Source organism: Halichoerus grypus, chromosome 5 (genome assembly GCF_964656455.1).
Source record: "Halichoerus grypus chromosome 5, mHalGry1.hap1.1, whole genome shotgun sequence".
NCBI lineage: Eukaryota > Metazoa > Chordata > Mammalia > Carnivora > Phocidae > Halichoerus > Halichoerus grypus.
The window spans coordinates 162,550,489-162,569,661 of record NC_135716.1 but is presented as its reverse complement, the minus strand read 5'-3'; the positions used below and the strand labels follow the sequence as shown (position 1 = coordinate 162,569,661).

Sequence of the window (19,173 nt, the reverse complement as noted above, 5' to 3'; positions counted from 1 at the left end):
GGGGCGCCCCTTCTGCCGCAACGCCTTGCCAGCCCCATCTCCCCCTAACTGCTCAGAGCACCCCAGGTCGGCGAGCAGCCTGGCAACGGGTCACCACGCCCTAGGGAGCGGGAAGACCGCGGGCTTTCACACCGCATACTCCCCTGCCCTCGTCTGCCCGCACATCTTCGGCTCGAGTTCTCCTCTGCTCCTCCCCAATTCCATCTGCTTCTGCGGGCCGCCGCCCGCTTGGGGAAAGTCATCGTGGGACACCGCTGCTCTGACCGGCTCTGGGCGGCGGGAAGGCTCGGGGAGATAGCAGACAGCAGGGAGAAAGCCTCCAGTGATGCTGTGTCCCGTGCCAGCCTTGTTCACCACCACCCCCACCCCCCTGGCCATTCCCCGTCCTCAGATTCGGGGGGCCGGAACACTGGACAGTGATGGCAGGGAACCGAAGCCCAATAAGGCAGAGAGCAGGAAAGGGGTGGGAGAGAGAGGCAGGTCCCAAGGGGGGGTCTATTCCAGCCTTAGCAGCACAGCCAGCGGTGGAAACTTACCCAAGGGCAGCCCCCTCCCGCCTGGCGCTGCTTCCCAGGTCTGCCCCCAGCTGCTGGAGAATCCTAGCAGTCCCTTAGAAGAAGGTCCCGTTGGCCTTGCAGAGCAGGCCAGTGCCACAGGGATGATGCATTTCTCTTGTACTCTTTCCCTCCCCCTCTCCATCAGTCCCTCTTTCTGGCCACCATCACCTCGCCTTACTGCTCCTCCTTTTTCTGGGTGGGACTGGCTGAGCCACTGTCTCTAGGAAGCGACAAAGGCTGCCTTTGATCCCCCCCAACCTGCTCTTCACTCCCGGTGTCCCAAAGCCTCCCCTCGCCCCCAGGAACAAAGAAAAGTGAATGCCTTTCACCCAGCCCTGAGATCTTCTGTCCTCTTCTCAGCCCCACGGAGAATTCTCTTCCCTTCTCCTTGCCTGGTCACCCTCCTGCCATTTCTTGCCGCCTGATGATCCCTGCGGGCCCTGGCCAGTCTTTGGCCCACTTGCTACCCTTAGACCTGCTGCAACCCTGGCCATGGGGCTTCTCCCAACCCTGGGTCCTGCTCCCAACCCTGGGTCCTGCCCCCAACAAGCAAGCATCCAATCTGGCTCTCTCTGGCTTAGCCTGACTTCTAGGGCTGGTGGCTCTAGAACAAAACCATCTGTGAGCTCAGATTTGGAGTTCTGTGAAAACAGGCTAATATCACAGATTCTTCATGGGCTCTGGGGTCTCCTGATTCTCCCACCCCATCCCAACTCTTCAGATCCCACTCCCCTTTAGTGTTCTCTCTCCTCCGAGGGTCCTGGTTTACAAGTGCAGTTCTGTTTATTGCTTGCTCTCTCCCAGAACTCTTTCCTCTTATTCCCTTTACCTAGGCCTCTCTCTTTCCCTTACATTCCTGAGTACCTCCCTGCAGTCCAGACAGCAGCAGCAGAGATACCATGGCTCTTCCTCACTAGGGGGCTGGTGTCAACGAGTGCAGACGGCCGGAACCCTGAACGACCCTGCTTGGGTGTGCAACGCGACCCTGGGGGATTCCATCTGCCGGCGCAGAAAAGCCCAAATCCCTTGTGTAGAGGCTTGTGATGAGGGATGGGAGGACGGCACATCCTAACATGGGCTGCTAGAAGCTGTGCTCAAACCCTCATGTTCCGAGGGGCTGGGAAGAGGCTACGTGTGAGGGGTGGCAAGGATGGGTGCAGGAAACATGGTTTTTACTCCATGGGAGGCAGAAGTAACCCGGAGAGGGAAGACTCCAGGGTATCTGATGGTGTCTTCAGACTCTCTCGCTGTCTGCCATGACCCGTCTTCTACTCCCTAATCTGGGCCAGGCGCCAGAGCAGGATGAGGTCATTTGTCTGGTACATCTGTGCTGGATTAGCACAGCTCCTTGGGGTGAACACTTCTCAGTGGCAGTCTCTGTCTTATCTGGGGACCTCACACAGACACAGGGTTGCGGGGAGCATGAGGTTCAGCTTTTTTTGTCTTTACCTGAATGACCTGGATGAGTTACTACCTTCTCTGAGCCTCAGTCTTCTCGGTTATGGAATTATACCTGTAATAGCCATTTCCAGCTGGAGGAGAAGATAAATCCGCAGTGATTTTTGTACCATGTAGGGCACAAAGCGGATGGCGAGACATGGGCACGGCTGTGTGGGGAACCGTGTGTCATCACCCGGAAGGCCTCAGGGATGACACTTAGCAGACCTCTGCTTTAGGGAGATTGCTTTGGGGCTCCTTTTTGGTCCTCTGTCTAAGAAACTTAGTTTTATTACAGGGCAATGGTTCTTCAGATAGTGGGTCTAGGTCATGGCTGAGCAGCTTCCTATTGTTTTTTCTGCTTGTTATTTTTACTTGTTCCCCAGCCCCCTAGCCCCTTCACACTTTCACACGCCTGTCCTCCCAAACAGCACTCTGGGATCTGAATCACTGGGTGAGATAGGAATTTTCCAGATCTGCGAAGTACCCCCACTCTCCCCGAACCCCCTTGATCGGACCCGTCTAGCATCACTTCTCCTCTAACTGTGCCTAAGTATATATCCACAAACACACTCCCCGATGCCCACTCTAGATTCCACAGCCCGGCTGCTCCACCAGCCCATGCCGACGCGTCCTCCTGGCTAGCCCCGACGCGGTCCAGGAGTACGGCCTCAGAGCAGCCAGAATCTTACCTGCACGGTCTGCCGGTCAGGGATGCCGCTGTACACGGAGATCTGGGGCCCCGAGGGCCGGCCACTCCCACCGCTGCTGCTGCTGTAGCAGGCACTGCCCGTGCTGCTGGACGTCTGGGGGACTGGCAGCTCGTTCTCCATGGCCTGCGCGGTATGGCACAGTCAGGGCGCTCCGACGGCAGAAGGGCAGGCGCGTGCTGGGTGCGAAGAGGCGGAAGTGAAATGTCACACTGACGCCTCCCAGAGAACCCACACATACGCATCAGCTTCCCATCAGCCTGGGGTGGGACCGCTTCTCAGCTGAGGCCTGAGGCGTACCTGCCACCGGAGGGACAAGGCCAGGTGTAGCTCACAATCAGATCTGCCTGATGTTAAAGTCTATGACCTGGGGGCGCCTGGGTGGCTCACAGTCGGTGAAGCGTCTGCCTTCGGCTCAGGTCATGATCCCGGGGTCCCGCATCTGGCTCCCTGCTCAGTGGGGAGTCTGCTTCTCCCTCTGCCTCTGCCCCCGCCCCTGCTCATGCTCTCGCTCTCTCAAATAAATAAATAAATGATCTTTAAAAAAAAAAAAAAAGTCTATGACCTGGCACTCCTCCTTCTGCTGAAGCTGCTAAAACCAGCCAAGGAGGCAGATTTCCTCCAGTGGCCTTCCTGCCAGTGATCTTAGGGGTCATCTCTCCCCCGCTGTCTACGCTTTCCCCCTTGGAATGGAGAAACTGGGCATCAGAGAACTTATTATGTGTCTGTATGTATAAAGCCAATTAATGAAAGAGATGGGATTCCAAGTCTGGAGAGAACAGAACGAGAGAAAGAGACAAATGAGGCAGTAAGATGAGCTGGAGTGTTTATTTGGTTGTGTTGTTCCAGGCCCAAAGAGCAGCCAGTGTGTCTGGAGTCTGTTTTCTCGATGAAGTAGTTAGTGAGTGCCCTCTGATCTGATGCTGAGCAGGGCGCTGCATCACGCAGTGTGGTTAAAACTGCAGGTCTTGGGATCCGAAAGACTTGGGCTTGAGTCCTGTCTCTGCCGCTTACTAGCTGGGAAATCTTGGCAAGTCACACTTCTCCAGCCTTCTGTCTTGATCTGTCAGATGTGAGATTACACGAATTGGTGAGAGAAGCAAGTCAAAAAATGATACAAAGTGCTTAGTAGAGCATCAGGCAAATACGGAGTGCTCCCGAGCACTGGCTGTCGTTGTGGTTATTAAAACTGTCTCCAGTCCGGTTCCAATAGATCAATCCTCTTCCAAGGTGGAACTGGCCCAGCCTCCTGGAACCTTCTATCCCAGTCACTAAAGGGTGCTGGGAATTCCCTCAGGGACCATCCTATGAGCTGGATTCAGAACTGGAAATCACGTATACCCTTGAGACATGCTGGGGAATGAAGGGGCTGGAAGGGAAGGAAGGGTGGTGGGAAAGGCAGACCCAGGTCCGAGGTCAAGTTCCTCTCTTTCTTCTTTCATGCTATTCCTGAAATTCTCATTTCTCTATATGAGCTTTTCCTTCTACCTATTCTTTCCTATACCTAGAAACGACACTTGTCGTCCCATCATAAACACTGAATTCTCTGCTTGCAGATTAGGCTAATTTAAGAAATGAAAAAAATAATATGATTTTTCATACTGATGAGAGCATTGGTTAGTACCCAAAACTAAAATAGTCATTAATGTCCTATTGTCTTCTTCCCAACGCTGCTCAGTGTGGAGGTGGTCAACATTCCTCAGGCTGCCTTCTTCTGACCGGGTGGGTTTCACCGTGAGCCGAACAAAGTGGGGGTAAAGGCTAACGGACAGGAATGTGTGGGTCCTGGGTCCTTGAGCCAGTGATTTTCCCTAATGTTTGAACGTCTGCTTTCATTGCCACAGGGCAAGGCTCTTGTCATGAGTCCCTTTTGTCCAGAGCTGCACTCAGGGCTGGGCCTCATTATGGCCATCACCGTCAAAGATTCTTACGATGATAACAACGATGCAGGAATCAATGAAACCCCAGAGTCGACAAATATTTCCCGTGCTCTGCTCAGTTGTAAGCTATCTTATCTTATGTTCTAGGGAGGGACAGTTAGGCTGGATAGGAAGGAGTACAGGCCTAATTGCGATCTTGCAGAAACCAACAAACTTGTTGTAGAGACGAGGCTCAGCTGAAATGTCAAGGATCACCACCAACCAATCAGAGTTATGTTCAAACACGGAATATCCCATAGAATCCCAAAGTCTTCTTTTCGTGAAATACATTTCCCAAAACGCTGACCAGGATTGGGTTCAGTTCTTGCTTTTATTCTGCCCTAGGACAGTTCACTGGAAGTACTTACAAACGTAAAACGTAAAACGGGGAAACAGCTGCAGTCTCAGCAAATTGAAGACAGAAGGAATAATCCACACGTCCTAAATGGTAGAGCCTCAGCTCTATTTTATTTTCCCTTTGCAGCAGCTTGGGCAGATCTCGTGCACAGTGTATACTCCGTCCTTGTTGAGAAATAAAACAGGGCAAAATCCTAACGAGAGCATGGCACTCCTGTATTGAAAAACCGCACAGGCAAGGACAGCAACCGCCCCTCACGCTGGGGCAGGAGACTTAGCAACATGGGGACAGACACAGTGCGTTTCCTGAACTCTCTTACCTGCCTGTCGCCTTCCTCCTGCTGCTAAGCATATCTTTCCCTTCTCTCTTCATTCTTGCATTCTTGGCTTCTGCCCCGCCCCCCACCTTTTCTGTCTCATTAATTTTTGCCCCCAACCCCTGGTTTTCGGGTTTCCCTGTTCTTGGTTCCTGTCCCCTGTCCCTATCCTCCGTCCTACCTGTGCTTCCTTGCCCTGGCCCCATCTTCCTCCATGGGGAGGATCACACTTACCTCGATTGGTGCTTTGGCTCTGGACTCTTTCTCTCTCTGACTCTCTGGAACACGTGCATGCATCTCCCCCTCCCCATCCTCTCTCTCTTACCCAGGTCCCATTGATCCTGAGTGGTTGCTCCAGTTTACTGTAATGAGCTCTCTCTCCCCATTCCTGACCTCTGCTCTCTCCCCACACTGGGTCCTAGCCCTGCTGGCCTGCCCTGCCCATGATGGCCCTTGCTCTGCAGCTGGCTCACTCTGTGTCTGTCTCCCTTGCCTCCCACGCTCTAGCTCTCTCTTCTTTCTTGTGCCTGAGGATCTCTCTCCCCCAGTCCTGAGCCAGCATATCCTCTCGCCTTCATTCAAGTTCATGGTCTAGATAGTGCATGCGCCCTCTCCCTCCCTCTCTGGGCCAGCACTCCCTGTTCTAGCTCAAGGTTTTGATAGCTACAGCAGTCTCTCAAGTGTACGCTTCCTCTTTGGCTCTCTCTCACTCACTCATACAAAGCAGAGGAGGGAAGGACAGACTGCCTAGGAGATTAGGGAACACTTAAAAGGCGAAGTAACATTTGAGCTGCCTGAACCCACACTTTCTCGCTTTCACTGCATAAAGCTGCCCTGTCCCACCTTCCACTCCTTGTCAGTCATTTCTAGAACCTTTCACAATCAACAAGTTCCTGGCTCCCCCCAGATATGAACACCTATTGAGCATCGACCACATGCAGGGTATGCTTGCTAAGTATTGGGAATAGATGAGGTAAAAGACATGAATCCTCATTTTAAGGTTTTCACTTCTGTGGGCATATCCAAAATGGTGAAACCTAAAGTCTTCTGCCCCAGAAAAGAATGCACAGAGACACACAAAAATGTATTTGTAATTATAGAGGTTAATGAATCCTTTGAAGCCTGTCCATTAACTCTGGACTAAGAAGCTCTGCTTCTTAGCTAGGTAGAAATCAGGCAGGAAGTACAAATTTGAAGATAAAAATATTATTCGCTACCATATGCCAAGTTCCAGATGAGTGACTGAGACAACATTTGCTAGCGTTGAGAAAAGTGAGGCATAAGGAATGTGTGCAGTGTGGTAGATGGATAGTGGAGGAGGGCTACTCCAGGCTTTATGAAGCCCGGATTTATGCTGCTGCTGCATAAACAGTCAATGCTCCAAGGTGAATAGTGCCCAACCTCTCCCTCTGGCATTCTCCAGTGGCTCAATTTCCCTAGGAGAGGCAATGCATTAAAGGAGAAAGAGCACGGGATTAGAAGGTGGGTAATCCTAGCTGTGGGAATACCTGTGCAGTGTTGCCATTGTACAGCCTTGGGCAAGGCAGGCTCTCTGAGTCTTGGTTCCCTAATCTACAACACTGGGTAGTAATAATACCTGCTGAGGGGGTGGTGGTGGTGGTGGTGTGTGTGTGTGTGTGTGTGAGGATTCATCTCTGAGTCTCATTCCACTTTTCTAATCGTATACAGGCATGCCTCCAGAGATATGGCGGGTTTGGTTCCAGACCACCACAATGAAACAAATATCACAATAAAGTGTGGTGGATGAATTTTTGGGTTTCCCAGTGCACATAAAAGTTATGTTTACACGATACTGGAGTCTATGAGGTATGTAACAGCTGTATGTCTAAAAACATGATGTATATACCTTACTTAAAAAATGCTTTATTGCTAAAACTGCTGACCATCATCTGAGCTTTCAATGAGTTGCAATGTTTTTGCTGGAGGAGGGTCTTGCCTTGATGCTGATGGTTGCTGACTGATCAGGACGGTGGCTGCTGAGGGTTAGGGTGGCTGCAGCAGTTTCTTAAGATAAGACAACAGCGAAATTTGCTGCATCGATTGGCTCTTCCTTTCGCAAACCATTTCCCTGTAGCATGTGATGCTGTTTGATAGCATTTTACCCACCATAGAACTTCTTTCAAAATTGGAGGCAATCCTCTCAAACCCTGTTGCTGCTTTATCAACTCAGTTTATGTCTTACCCTAAATTCTTTGTTGTCATGTCAACCTTCTCCATAGCATCTTCACCTGGAGTAGATTCCATTTCAAGAAACCACTTTCTTTGCTCATCCACAAGGAGCAATTCTTCATCTGTTAAAGTTTTATCATGAGATTGCAGCCATTCAAATATAATAATGAAAAAGTCTGAAATATTGCATTATATTATATATTCATATATATATATATATAAATAAATATAAGAATTACCAAAATGTGACACAGAGACACAAAGTGAGCAAATGCTGTTGGAAAAATGGCACCAATAGACTTGCTTGACACACAGTTGTCACAGACTTTGATTTGTAAAAAACACAGTATCTGTGAAGCATAACAAAAGAGGCTGTATTCCATGATGTGAGTCTACTGCTCTGGTCTGGTGGCTCTGCTTTCCTTCACCACATACGACATGCTCATAATTTCTTCTGCTCTTTAATTCTGATGAAGTCCAATTTATTTATTTTTTCTTTGGTTGCTGCCATATCGAAGAAACCATTGCCTAGTCCGAAGTTATGGAGATTTACACCTAAATTTTCTTCAAAGAGTTTTATAGTTATAATTCTTACATTTTAAATTTTTAAATTTATTTTATTTTATTTATTTACTTTTAAAGATTTTATTTATTTATTTGTCAGAGAGAGAGAGAGAGAGTGCGAGCAAGCACAAGCAGGGGGAGTGGCAGGCAGAGGGAGAAGCAGGCTCCCTGCCGAACAGGGAGCCTGATGCGGGACTTGATCCCAGGACCCTGGGATCATGACATGAGCCAAAGGCAGATGCTTAACTGACTGAACCACCCAGGTGTCCCTTAAATTTATTTTAGTAATCTCTACACCCAATGTGGGGCTCGAACTCACAACCCCGAGATCAGGAGTCACATGCTCTTCTGACTGAGCCAGCCAGGCGCCCGTGGAGTTCTTACATTTAGGACTTAGATCCATTATGAGTTAATTTTTGTATATGGTGTGAGGTAAGGGGACAACATTATTTCATTTCATTTTCATTTTTTAAATTGTGGTAAAAAATACATAAAATAAAATTTGCCACTCACAGTGTTGTGAAACCATTACCACTATCTACTGCCGGAACTTTTTACCAACCCAAACAAAAACTCTATAATCCTTTAGCAGGAACTCTTCTCCTCTTCCCCCTGCTCAGCTCCTGGCAACCTCTAATCTACTTCCTGTCTCTATGAATTTGTCTAGATATCTCATGTAAATGGAATCAGACAATATTTGTCCTTTGTGTCTGGCTTTTTCATTTAGCACAATGTTTTCAAGGTTCATCCATGTTGTAGCATGTATCTTTTCTTGGCTGAATTCTATTATATGTATATACCACATTTTGTTTATCTATTCATCTGTTGATGAACACTTGGGTTGTTTCTCCATTTAATGATTGTGAATAATGCTGCTGTGAACATTGGTGTACAAATATCTGCTTGAGTCCCTGCTTTCAATTCTTTTGAGTATTACCTAGGAGTGGAATTGCTGGATTGTATGGTAATTCTATGTTTAGCTTGTTGAGGAACCACCAAACTGTTTTTCCCAACTTCATTCTTTTGCATGTGGATATTCCTGTTGTCCCTGAACCATTTGTTGAATTACTTCTGTTCTTGGGCCAACACAATTCCCCCACCAAGCTTCTCAGTATGGCATATCAGCCCTCCACGAATTGACCCTTCCTACCTCCCTGGCCTCATTTCCCACTATTTTTCCATACTATACTCTCACTCAGCATATTCCAAACAACCTGAAGTTTTGGATGCCTTGCTATTCCTTACTTCTACTATTTACTGATGTGGTTTTCCCTGAAATGTTTCCCTTCCATTTTTCACCTAACCGACTTGATCTTTAAAACAGCTTCAGTCTCTCCTGTGAAACATGCACTCAGCGCAACCTCCTCTAACACTTCTCTTGCTTCCTTCAAACTAGGTTCTAACATCTTCTGCTAAGCCATCCAGTTGGATGGCTTTCCCCACAACACTTTGTGTGCTTACCTCTTTCCTAGCACTTGTAATGTAGTATTACAAGATAGTGGTTTACTTATGTGTCTGTCTTTCCCACTGGATTCTGAACTCCTGGAGAATAGGGTAATATATTTTCCCATATATACCTGGTGCTTCATTCCATAAATGTTTGTTGAACATAACTGTTTGAAAGGCACCACACTTGGTCCTGCTTCTCATCTGAAAGCCAGCTTTCTTTCTACCTCACTTGAAGAATTCTCCCAAACTACTTTAAAATATACACTACTGATTATTTTTGTACCTTCCATCAACAGTGTCTATACTACTAATGATGATTATTTATTGAGCACCTACTATATGTCAGCACTATAATAGATGCTTTACATATACTTATGACCTCCCTTATGATGTAGGATTTATTATCCCAGTTTTGTCAATGAGGAACTTATCTATGTAACTCATCTAAGGTCATCAGTGAAGTAGGATTCAAAACTGGGTCTGACTCCAAAGCCAGAGCTCTTCCCACTATACCCTCTGAGGCTTCACCCATAATCTCACCTTCAGCCATTATTCAGTGACATTGGGCAAAGCCTATGTCAGAGCATACTGGATTTTCAGAAGTGGAAAGGAACTGAGACCACTGAATTTGATCTCTTAATTATTAATGTTATTAAATATATTTTTAAAAGATTTTATTTATTTATTTAGAGCATGAGCGGCGGGGAAGGACAGAGAGAGAGGGAGTGAGAACCCCAAGCAGACTCCATGCTGAGTGCAGAGCCCAATGCAGGGCTTGATTTCACAACCCTGAGATCATGACCTGAACTGAAATCAAGACTCAGACACTTAACTGACTGAGCCACTCAGGGGCCCCAATGTCTATTAAATATTTTATACTTAAAAAATAATCTCCCTATATATAATACATACATAAAAGATAATATGCATGGGCCACCGGCCAGTTTAAGAAATCCAACAACACCATAATCTCCCTTGTTTTTCCTATGTAGAGACTGAGGCCCAGTTTTTGGGGAAGTGGCTCCCTCAAGGAGATTTGGCTCCTTTGACTCTCCTCCAGTAGCATGGGCACAGAAGGCACCCCCAGAAAACCTACTGGACTCATTGGGATTGACTCAACCGGAGGGTTGGAGTTTGCCGTGAGGAGAGATCAGAAGCTAGGGTCCTGTCATATGTCACTTTCTCAGTGGTCTCCCAGTAGAAGGGAGCTTGGGCTAGAGAGTAACAGAATTAATTAGAAAGTGTGGACTGATGTGGTAGCCTTCAAACTTTCTCTTTGAACGCAAGCTTTCAGTGTTTACCCACTCTTGACTTCTTTTTGCCCCAAAGCTCTCATCTGCGGGATGCAAAGGAGGTGTTCTGGAGTCTCAGTAAGGGATCTGGGGACTCTCAGTATGCTCCCAATGCTGGGGCCTCATATTAGAAAATCTGAACTTTTAAACTTTCATAGCATCTAGGCTTTCAGCACCTTCTACACCCCTATTCAATTTCCTTTTTATTCCTGCTCTTATTTCCTCCCTTCTCCACCTAACTAGTTCCTTATTTCTTCCCCAAGGCCACCCATCCTTGTGGACTCCCACTGTGAGCCACAGCCAAATCTGATTAATGGCCACCATCCAGAACCGGAAGTCTCTTTTCCTCTAGGTTCCAGCTCACTTTGTGGTTTTGTGCGAGCCCAAGCTCTGAAGGCTTGATTCCCACTTTAGTTAATTCTCCTTTCCCAACCGCAAGGGGCCGCTTTGAATGATGTGCTGACTGTACCCTGCTTGGATAGTGATCTTATTACAGGTCCCCGCTGCCCACAGGGCCTGAGACCAGCAGCTGGAGAAATGCTGAGGTTCTGCCCTCCCAGGAGCCACCAAGTCTTGGGAACACTAGGCCTTTGTCCCCGGGGTCAGGGAAATCCATTTGCTGCGGATTACAGCTGTGGCAGAGGTTTCAGGGAAGTGGAGGGGAAAGATACTAAAAACAGAGCTCTCCAAATCCTGAGCCTAAAGCCCTTGGGGTAAAGTGGGGTGGAGCTTTTCCTAATGGAATCGGAGACTGACAGGAAATGAGAGGTCTAGTCTGCCCCACAAAGGCTGCTGATATTATCATTCCTGTAGTGGCTTGTGTATGGAGAGTCTGAAAGGCGGGGTGATGGGGTGACCATGTTCCTTTGCTCTCGCTCTGCCTCTCCTCTTCGGTTGCTTCTCTGTCGAAGGGGTAAGTCAATAACAGCAGAGTGTTCAGGCTCTCTAGATGTAGGGGACCTGGGGGAAACCGCCTTACACCTCTAAGCTGCTGCATTAACATAAATATCCTGATTTACACAGCCTCATTATGCCTCTGGCAGCTGTCTGAGGCTACTGATACATTGGAAGCAGTCCAAATGGATTCAGCTCAAATCTCCTCAAAAAGTTCCCTCTCTCTCCCCAATCCTCTGCATGATGCCTCCTTCAGAGTCTCTAGGAACCAAAGTAAACACATGAAGGCTAACAAAGACAGAAATGAAGGATGAGAAATTAAAACGGATCACATAGCCTTAGCAATCAAAATATAATGATTTCATTGTGAAAGAGAACCATATCAATTTAAATAAACTTTGTTGAAACCTCATTGTTTTCTTCATAAGTTATAGAAAGGAGACTATCTCAAGTGTTTCTATGACAAGCGGGTGCTCCTTGGTTGAAGCATATGAAGAGGAAAAGGAAGGATTTGGTTTCTTTTGGAAGGAATGTTTGGGTAAGCCACGTTACGCAGGTGCAGATGGGACTGAGGTACAAGCATGAGTGTGTCTGGACCCAGGCGGCTTCAGGCCCGTTGCTCTAAGACGGGGCAACCTCACAGCCTGCACACCCTATGGCAGGACCGGCACTTCTGCAAGGGACCGGCTAGCAAGTGCTTTACGCTCTGCAGGCATACGGTCTCGGCCACGACTACTCAACTCTGCTACGCAAAAGCAGCCCTAGACAAGTCAAAAGGGGTGTGTGGCTGTGTTCCAATAAACCATTAGTTACCAAAAAAGGTGGCGGGCCGGATTTGGCCTGCAGGCTATAGCTTACAGGAGTCCTGTTCTGTGGCAAACTCATCTTTATACCCCAGCCACGCGGCCAGCAGGGTACCTGTAGCACACCGGTTAACGGCACAGGCTTTCGTGTTAGTAAGACCTGGGTTCAAATTCCAACCAGGCCACACACTAGCTGTGCATCCTCGAGCAAGCTGTGTCATCTTTTGGGCCTCAATTTCCTCGGAAGGAAAATGAGATCACATATCCCTATGGGGCCATTATAAGGATTAAATGAAGTGTCCGTATAACTCCGAGGACAATACTTAGCAAATAGGAAGCATGTGATACGTGGCAAGCGTACGAACCCGACTTGGGATTTGGAAGCAATTCCTTTCACCTCAAATAGTGAGGATCCCATAAGTTATTTCTCATCATTGGTCACAGGTCAGAGTCACACTTAAAAATCTCTTTATAAAGAACCATGGTCCATTTTACCTGTCTAAATCTTTGTCTCTTTTTTAAAGGGTAGCTTTTCCAGAAGGCTCTTGAGGAACATAAGATGTAAAGAAAGTAAGTCTCTATATTGTGTTTAAGAATGTATGCCCTAGAACTTCAGCTTCCTAGTTGTGTGACTGAGCAAGTTACGGGACCTCAGGCTTCAGTCTCAACTGTAAAAAATACCATCCTGAGGGGCGTCTGGGTGGCTCAGTCGGTTAAGCATCTGCCTTCGGCTCAGGTCATGATCCCAGGGTCCTGGGATCAGCCCCGCATCGAGTTCCCGGATCAGGGGGGAGCCTGCTTCTCCCTCTCCCTCTGCCTGCCGCTCCCCCTGCTTGTGCTCTCTCTGTGTCAAATAAATGAATAAAATCTTTTTTTTTTTTTAAGATTTTATTTATTTTTCAACAGAGAGAGAGGGAACACAAGCAGGGGGAGTGGGAGAGGGAGAAGCAGGCTTCCCGCTGAGCAGGGAGCCCGATGTGGGCCTCGCTCCCAGGACCCTGGGATCATGACCTGAGCTGAAGGCAGACGCTTAACAACTGAGCCACCCAGGCGCCCTAAATGAATAAAATCTTAAAAAAAAAAAAAATCCATCCCGGAGGGTTGTTGTATTAGATGAGATAATCCATGTAAAGCAGTTAGAACCGTGTCTGGCACTTAGCAAACACTTAATAAATGTGAGCTGTGATCACCGTCATCATTATTATTGACATTTTTATTATTAGGGACACTGCTAAACGTTCTTCGGAAAGAACTTTTACTCCAGGGCCAAACAGAAATGCTATTCTACTGGCTGCTCAAAAGATGAACATGTACACAAACTTGGATCCCATCGTTCTGTTCACTTGGCATCTAGCTTTAAGACATTCATTTCTTTAAGTTCCTGGCTAGCCATGACACACAGTGTCCATGTCCTTTTGCCTACACCTTAAATACTGCTTGTTATGGGCTAAACTGTGTCTCCTCAAAAAGATAAGTCAGAGTTCTAACCTCCAGTTCGTCAGAATATGAGCTCATTTGCAAATAGGGTCGCTGTAGATGTGAGTGAGGTCATACTGGAGCAGGGTGGGCCCCTAAGCCAATATGACTCGTGTCCTTAGACAAGAATGTCATGTGAAGAGACAGACATACACAGGGAGTAGACAGCCATGTGACGATAGGGGCAGAGATTGGAGTTAGGCCTTCTCAAGCCAAGGAAGGCCTTCTGAGGGAGCATGGGCCTGTGCACTCTGTGATATCACACTTCTAATCTCAACAACTGTGGGGCAATACATATCTGTCATTTTAAGCCACCCACTTCGTGGCACAGGCTGGAAAGAGAGTAATTTGGGTTAGGACTGAAGACTTTATTTCCAGAGGAAAAGATAATTTTATTTCCATCAATGACCTCAAAGTTCGGATTTTTTTTTTTTTAATCTGGTGAGTAAATTCTTCCATTAGTCAATTCTTCCCTGTTTTTTCTTACTAGAGCTATGCGTTCCTGGGATTTGTGCACAGAAACCTCAGGAGCCAAGGCTGTAAAAAAAGACCTCTATAAAAATCTCTTCAAAGTTACAAGCTTCCAGTTACAAAATAAATAAGATCCGGGGATGCACTTTACAGCATGGTGACTATGGTTTATAATACTACCCTGCATATTTGAAAGTTGCTAAGAGAATAGATCTTAGGGGCGCCTGGGTGGCTCAGTCGTTAAGCGTCTGCCTTCGGCTCAGGTCATGGTCCCAGGGTCCTGGGATTGAGCCCCGCATCGCGGGTCCCTGCTCAGCGGGGGGCCTGCTTCTCCCTCTCCCACTCCCCCTGCTGGTGTTCCTGCTCTCACTGTCTCTCTCTCTCTGTCAAATAAATAAATAAAATCTTAAAAAAAAAAAAAGAATAGATCTTAAAATTTCTCATCATAAGAAAAAGAATTCTGTAACTATGTGGTGATGGGTGTTAACTAGACTTACTGCGATCATTTCATGATACATACAAATATCAAATCACTCTGCTGTACACCTGAAACTAATACAATGTATGTTAATTATACCTCAATAAGAACAAAACCTCTCCATCCTAAGTCTCTCCACAAAGCAGGCCCGCGTACACACACACACACCCCTTCCCTTTCTAGGACTCACCATTTTCTGCATTCGTCTTAGCCTTGAACTGGCCTGCTGTTAGGGTAAGCCACGGTAGGCCAGTCTTTCTGCCACTGCTGCTTCCTGACAAGCATAACTAAGTCAGGACAGGGATCATGGACAGCAGCCAGGCTTTCAAAATCACTGTTTAAGGGCATGGACATTTGTCTATAAATCCTTTACTAGCCTTCTTTTCTCTTTTTCTTCTTGTTCTACTCCTTCAAACTGGGACATAGCTCAGACCTACTGAGGCCAGGTAGGTCTCACTTAACCCAGTGTTGTGTGGCACTTGGGGTTAGGAGTTTGCTCATTTTTAGGAACACTAGCTGAGAGTGTCCTGGAAAAGCAGGGACTGCCCTGTTTTCCTGCTTCTATCTGGGTATGCTCCCCCCAGAACTTATTCCAGGAGTGTAGGCTTCTTCCTTAGAGTTTCCCTTTATATCCCCTATAGGAGTTTTGGGAATGGAGCTTTATAGACTTTGATGGATTATAAAGAGATAGACTGCCTGGGATAAAAGTCTTCTGTTACGAACACTTTTGTTCTGTATGTAAGTGATCTTTTACCCATTAGGAGGCCAGTGGTCTCTGGCCCGGTCCTGGGAAAAAATTCTTGCCATTTATTGCTCAAGGCCAAGGGCTTTGTCTCATGTAGTCCTCACAACAACCCTAGAATACAGGGATTATTTCCTTATTTTTCCCACAAGAAAATTGAGGTTCAGAAAGGTCCAGTAACTTATCTGAGGCCACGGAGCTGGCAAATGGCAGGTGTCGGAAACCAGGGTTTCAAGTCCCTGCGTAAGAGGCAGAATTACTTGTGTTTACTCCAGTCTAGGCCAATCTGGGCCAGTGAGGTTTTACAAAGTTAACTTGGCTCCTATTGCCTTGTGTCTGATAGACTGTCTCACAAGAGCCATCTCAAGCAGGGAGGTCAGTCCATGGCAAACCTGTCAACTCGGACTCTCCCAGGGTCTGCCTCATACCCTGGCAACACGGAGCAGTCACTGGGGCATGTCTCATATTTGTAGGCCTTTCCTTTCAGAGGTATTTTCCGGCATCTTACCTTCATATATGGCTGGTTCTGTTAGCAGTGTTTACAAAGTCATCTTTAACTATTTAATTGAAAAGTAATACCAAAGAAAAAGAACCACCCCACAGTCCTTTGGAGAGAAGGGATGAAGGACACCCACTTTCCTGACTGCCCACTCCGTGCTGGGCACAGTGTCAGGGAGGCAGCAAGATTTAGCAGAAAGAGGAGGAGCTTTGTATTCAGAGAAGGCTGTTTTGATTCCCGACTCTGCCCTTGTTGGGAGATCTCAGGCAGGTTACTTCTTCTCCCTGGGCCTCAGTTTCCTCATTTGTAAAGAGTGCCAGTGACACAGATTCTTAAGAGTTATTGGGGAAAGTAAATAAGAAAATGCAAGCAAAGCACCCAGCACAGTGTGCAGCACAGAATAGGCATTTAATAATTATCAGCTGCTCTTTGCCGGCTTGCAGTGCTGTTTTAGAGTAGCGATTACCGACGAGGACGCAGGCTCTGAGCTGTCACTCGCCTGAGACCGTAGAGCTATTAGGTGGGTCCCGGTAACCGGGGAGTGATGTGAAAGTGGAGCAGGGAAGACTAAAACTTTAGGCTTTTAATCCTTTGCAATTACAGAATAGACTCTTAGTCCAGGCTCGATTGTAAGCTTTTCTCCAGAGTCCAAAAAAGCCCCGTTCTCAGATCTCAGGAATTTTCTTCTTAAGAAACCAAAAATAAGGGGAAAAAAAGCCCACCTCCAGGAGAACCTGAAGGAAGTGATACCCAGGGTAGACGTCGCCACGGAGCCCGTGCGCCTGGGTGAGAGGGGTGCTCACGCGTGCGCACTAGGGTACGTATGGGGGCGGGGGAGGGAGGGAGGGGAAAGCGAGAGCCCAGAAGCTTTGACCAGGTGAGGTTCCTCACCCAACACCAGCCTCTGTGCAGTAAAAGTGCCTAGGAATGCAGAAAGTAAGTGATCACTAAACATTCTTCTTGGAGTTGTTGTTCACGCAATGATTGATTTCTCGGCTCTCCAGGTGTTTGGATTAGTATTGACTACATTACATTGTCCGCCGGCGTCCAACTTGAGATTTAAGCTTCCTTTCTCCACCCCCTCCTCCCATCCTCTGGGGGACAGTTCCCTCCTTGGGCCCTCACTGCTTTGGCCCAGCCCACCATTTAGGCGCCTCGGCCATTCCTAAGAGGCTTTCTCTTGCTCTGCTTCTGCCCTGGCAACTCGTCCTGGCAGCTGTTTCAGAGCTTTGGAATCACAGAGCAATTCCGGAGTCCCCCAGGCCCAGCTCTGGGGCCTTCTTTCCCTCATTTGTCCCGAATAATGGCCTCTAATTGCTATTAACATTCCTCTCTAGCAGAAACAGACTGCACGTCTGTGGTCAGCCTATGATCTACTGTGACCACCAGCCTTCTTGCTTCCTATTGTATTGGGAATGTTCTGCTCTCTTCCATTTATTTTTATTTTTTATTTTTTAAAGATTTATTTATTTATTTATTTGACAGAGAGAGAGCACAAGCGGAGGGAACAGCAGAGGGAGAGGGAAACGCGCCCCTCCCCGCCCGATGCGGGGCTCGATCCCAGGACCCTGGGATCATGACCTGAGTGGAAGGCAGATGCTTAACCGAGTGAGCCACCCAGGCGCTCTGCTCTCTTCCATTTTATACCCATACGTTTGCTTTTCCTCTCTTAGCATACCGGCTGGCTCACAGCTTCTTATATATCTAACCTGTTCTGTCAACTGTTTGCAGGGGAAAATGATCTCAATGGGGTAGATGCCCCTCCATCTTCCACTCTTTCCAGCCAAATACAACTTTGCCCTACTTCTTTGCTCGAAACATAGGTAGCTCATTTTGATAGCTAGAATAGGCTGAAGTAGGACTACAGAGTGGAAATTATAAGGAGATAGATTTCAACTCCACAGAGAGAAGTACTCACTAACACCTGGCGTTGGGAACAAGTGGAGCGAGCTATGCGAGGTGGGGCTATGCGAGGTGGAAGGAGGGCTGTGCGAAGCGAGTTCCCAGTGGATGGAGGCGAGCGGCCAGTGTTGGAGCAACCACATGGCAGGTGTGAGGCACGCAGCCTTGCCTCTAGGATCTATTTTAACACTGCTAGCATCTAATTCCATGAAAATCTTTTACTGGATGCTAGAAATCCACCCGAAATTTTAAGCATTTTCCCTATTTTTAAACTCTCCCATTTATGAATGTTCTAAGTGGGAATCTTGTTTGTCAAGGGGCAGGACGGCATCTAGATGGTTTTTACCATTCTGGTTACTAATGGAAAGAATAAGCTCCATTCATATGAACTTCCTGATTCTTATCATCTACACTCAGATGGAGGAAACCACTGTTCTTATTTCATGGATGGGGCAGCAACAGAGTGGCTAAGTAGGAAAGCTGATCTCTTTCGGATTCCCAGAGTGCTAGTTAACTGCCCAACTAGCTCATCCAACCACCATCCATCTCTCCATCCTCTACATGTTTACTGAACAATTATTATGTGCTTGGTACTGAATGGAATACAATAATGATTAAGATATTGACTCTTCTTACGTAGCTAACAGTTTAAGAGAAGTAAGAAAAGTACATAAATAAATACAACAGGAGTAGGCAAACTTTTTCTATAAAAGGCCAGATAGTAAATAGTTCAGGCTTTGCAGATCACATATGGTCTCTGTTGCATATTCTTATTTGATCCTCAACCATCACCCTACCCCCACCATTTAAAAATGTAAAAGCCATTCTCAGTTCTGGGACCTTACATAAACAGATTATGGGCTGGATTTGGCCGTGGGCCCCAGTTTGCTGACGTTTAAACATATAATAAGGTGTAAAGTGATAACCTTTGGTTGAATCAGAAGTTTCATTTGGGGTAAGTCTTTAAAGATGGGTTTGGGGGAGCCTGGGTGGCTCAGTCGTTAAGCATCTGCCTACGGCTCAGGTCATGATCCCAGGGTCCTGGGATTGAGCCCCGCATTGGGCTCCCTGCTCGGCAGGAAGCTTGCTTCTCCCTCTCCCACTCCCCCTGCTTGT

The 19,173-nt window shown here is 47.2% G+C and overlaps 1 protein-coding gene across 7 annotated transcripts in view; it reads right to left on the bottom strand.

Annotated features, from left to right (window-relative positions):
* PHC2 (polyhomeotic homolog 2) overlaps positions 1–19,173 on the bottom strand; it is a 110,663-nt gene that overhangs the window by 49,686 nt on the left and 41,804 nt on the right. For all 7 annotated transcript variants that reach the window (XM_078073444.1, XM_036065257.2, XM_078073447.1 and 4 more), the window contains exon 2: positions 2,687–2,883. In XM_078073444.1, coding sequence (XP_077929570.1) covers positions 2,687–2,827 — 141 coding nt within the window. In that variant the 5' untranslated portion in view covers positions 2,828–2,883. The remainder of the gene's footprint in view (positions 1–2,686; positions 2,884–19,173) is intronic.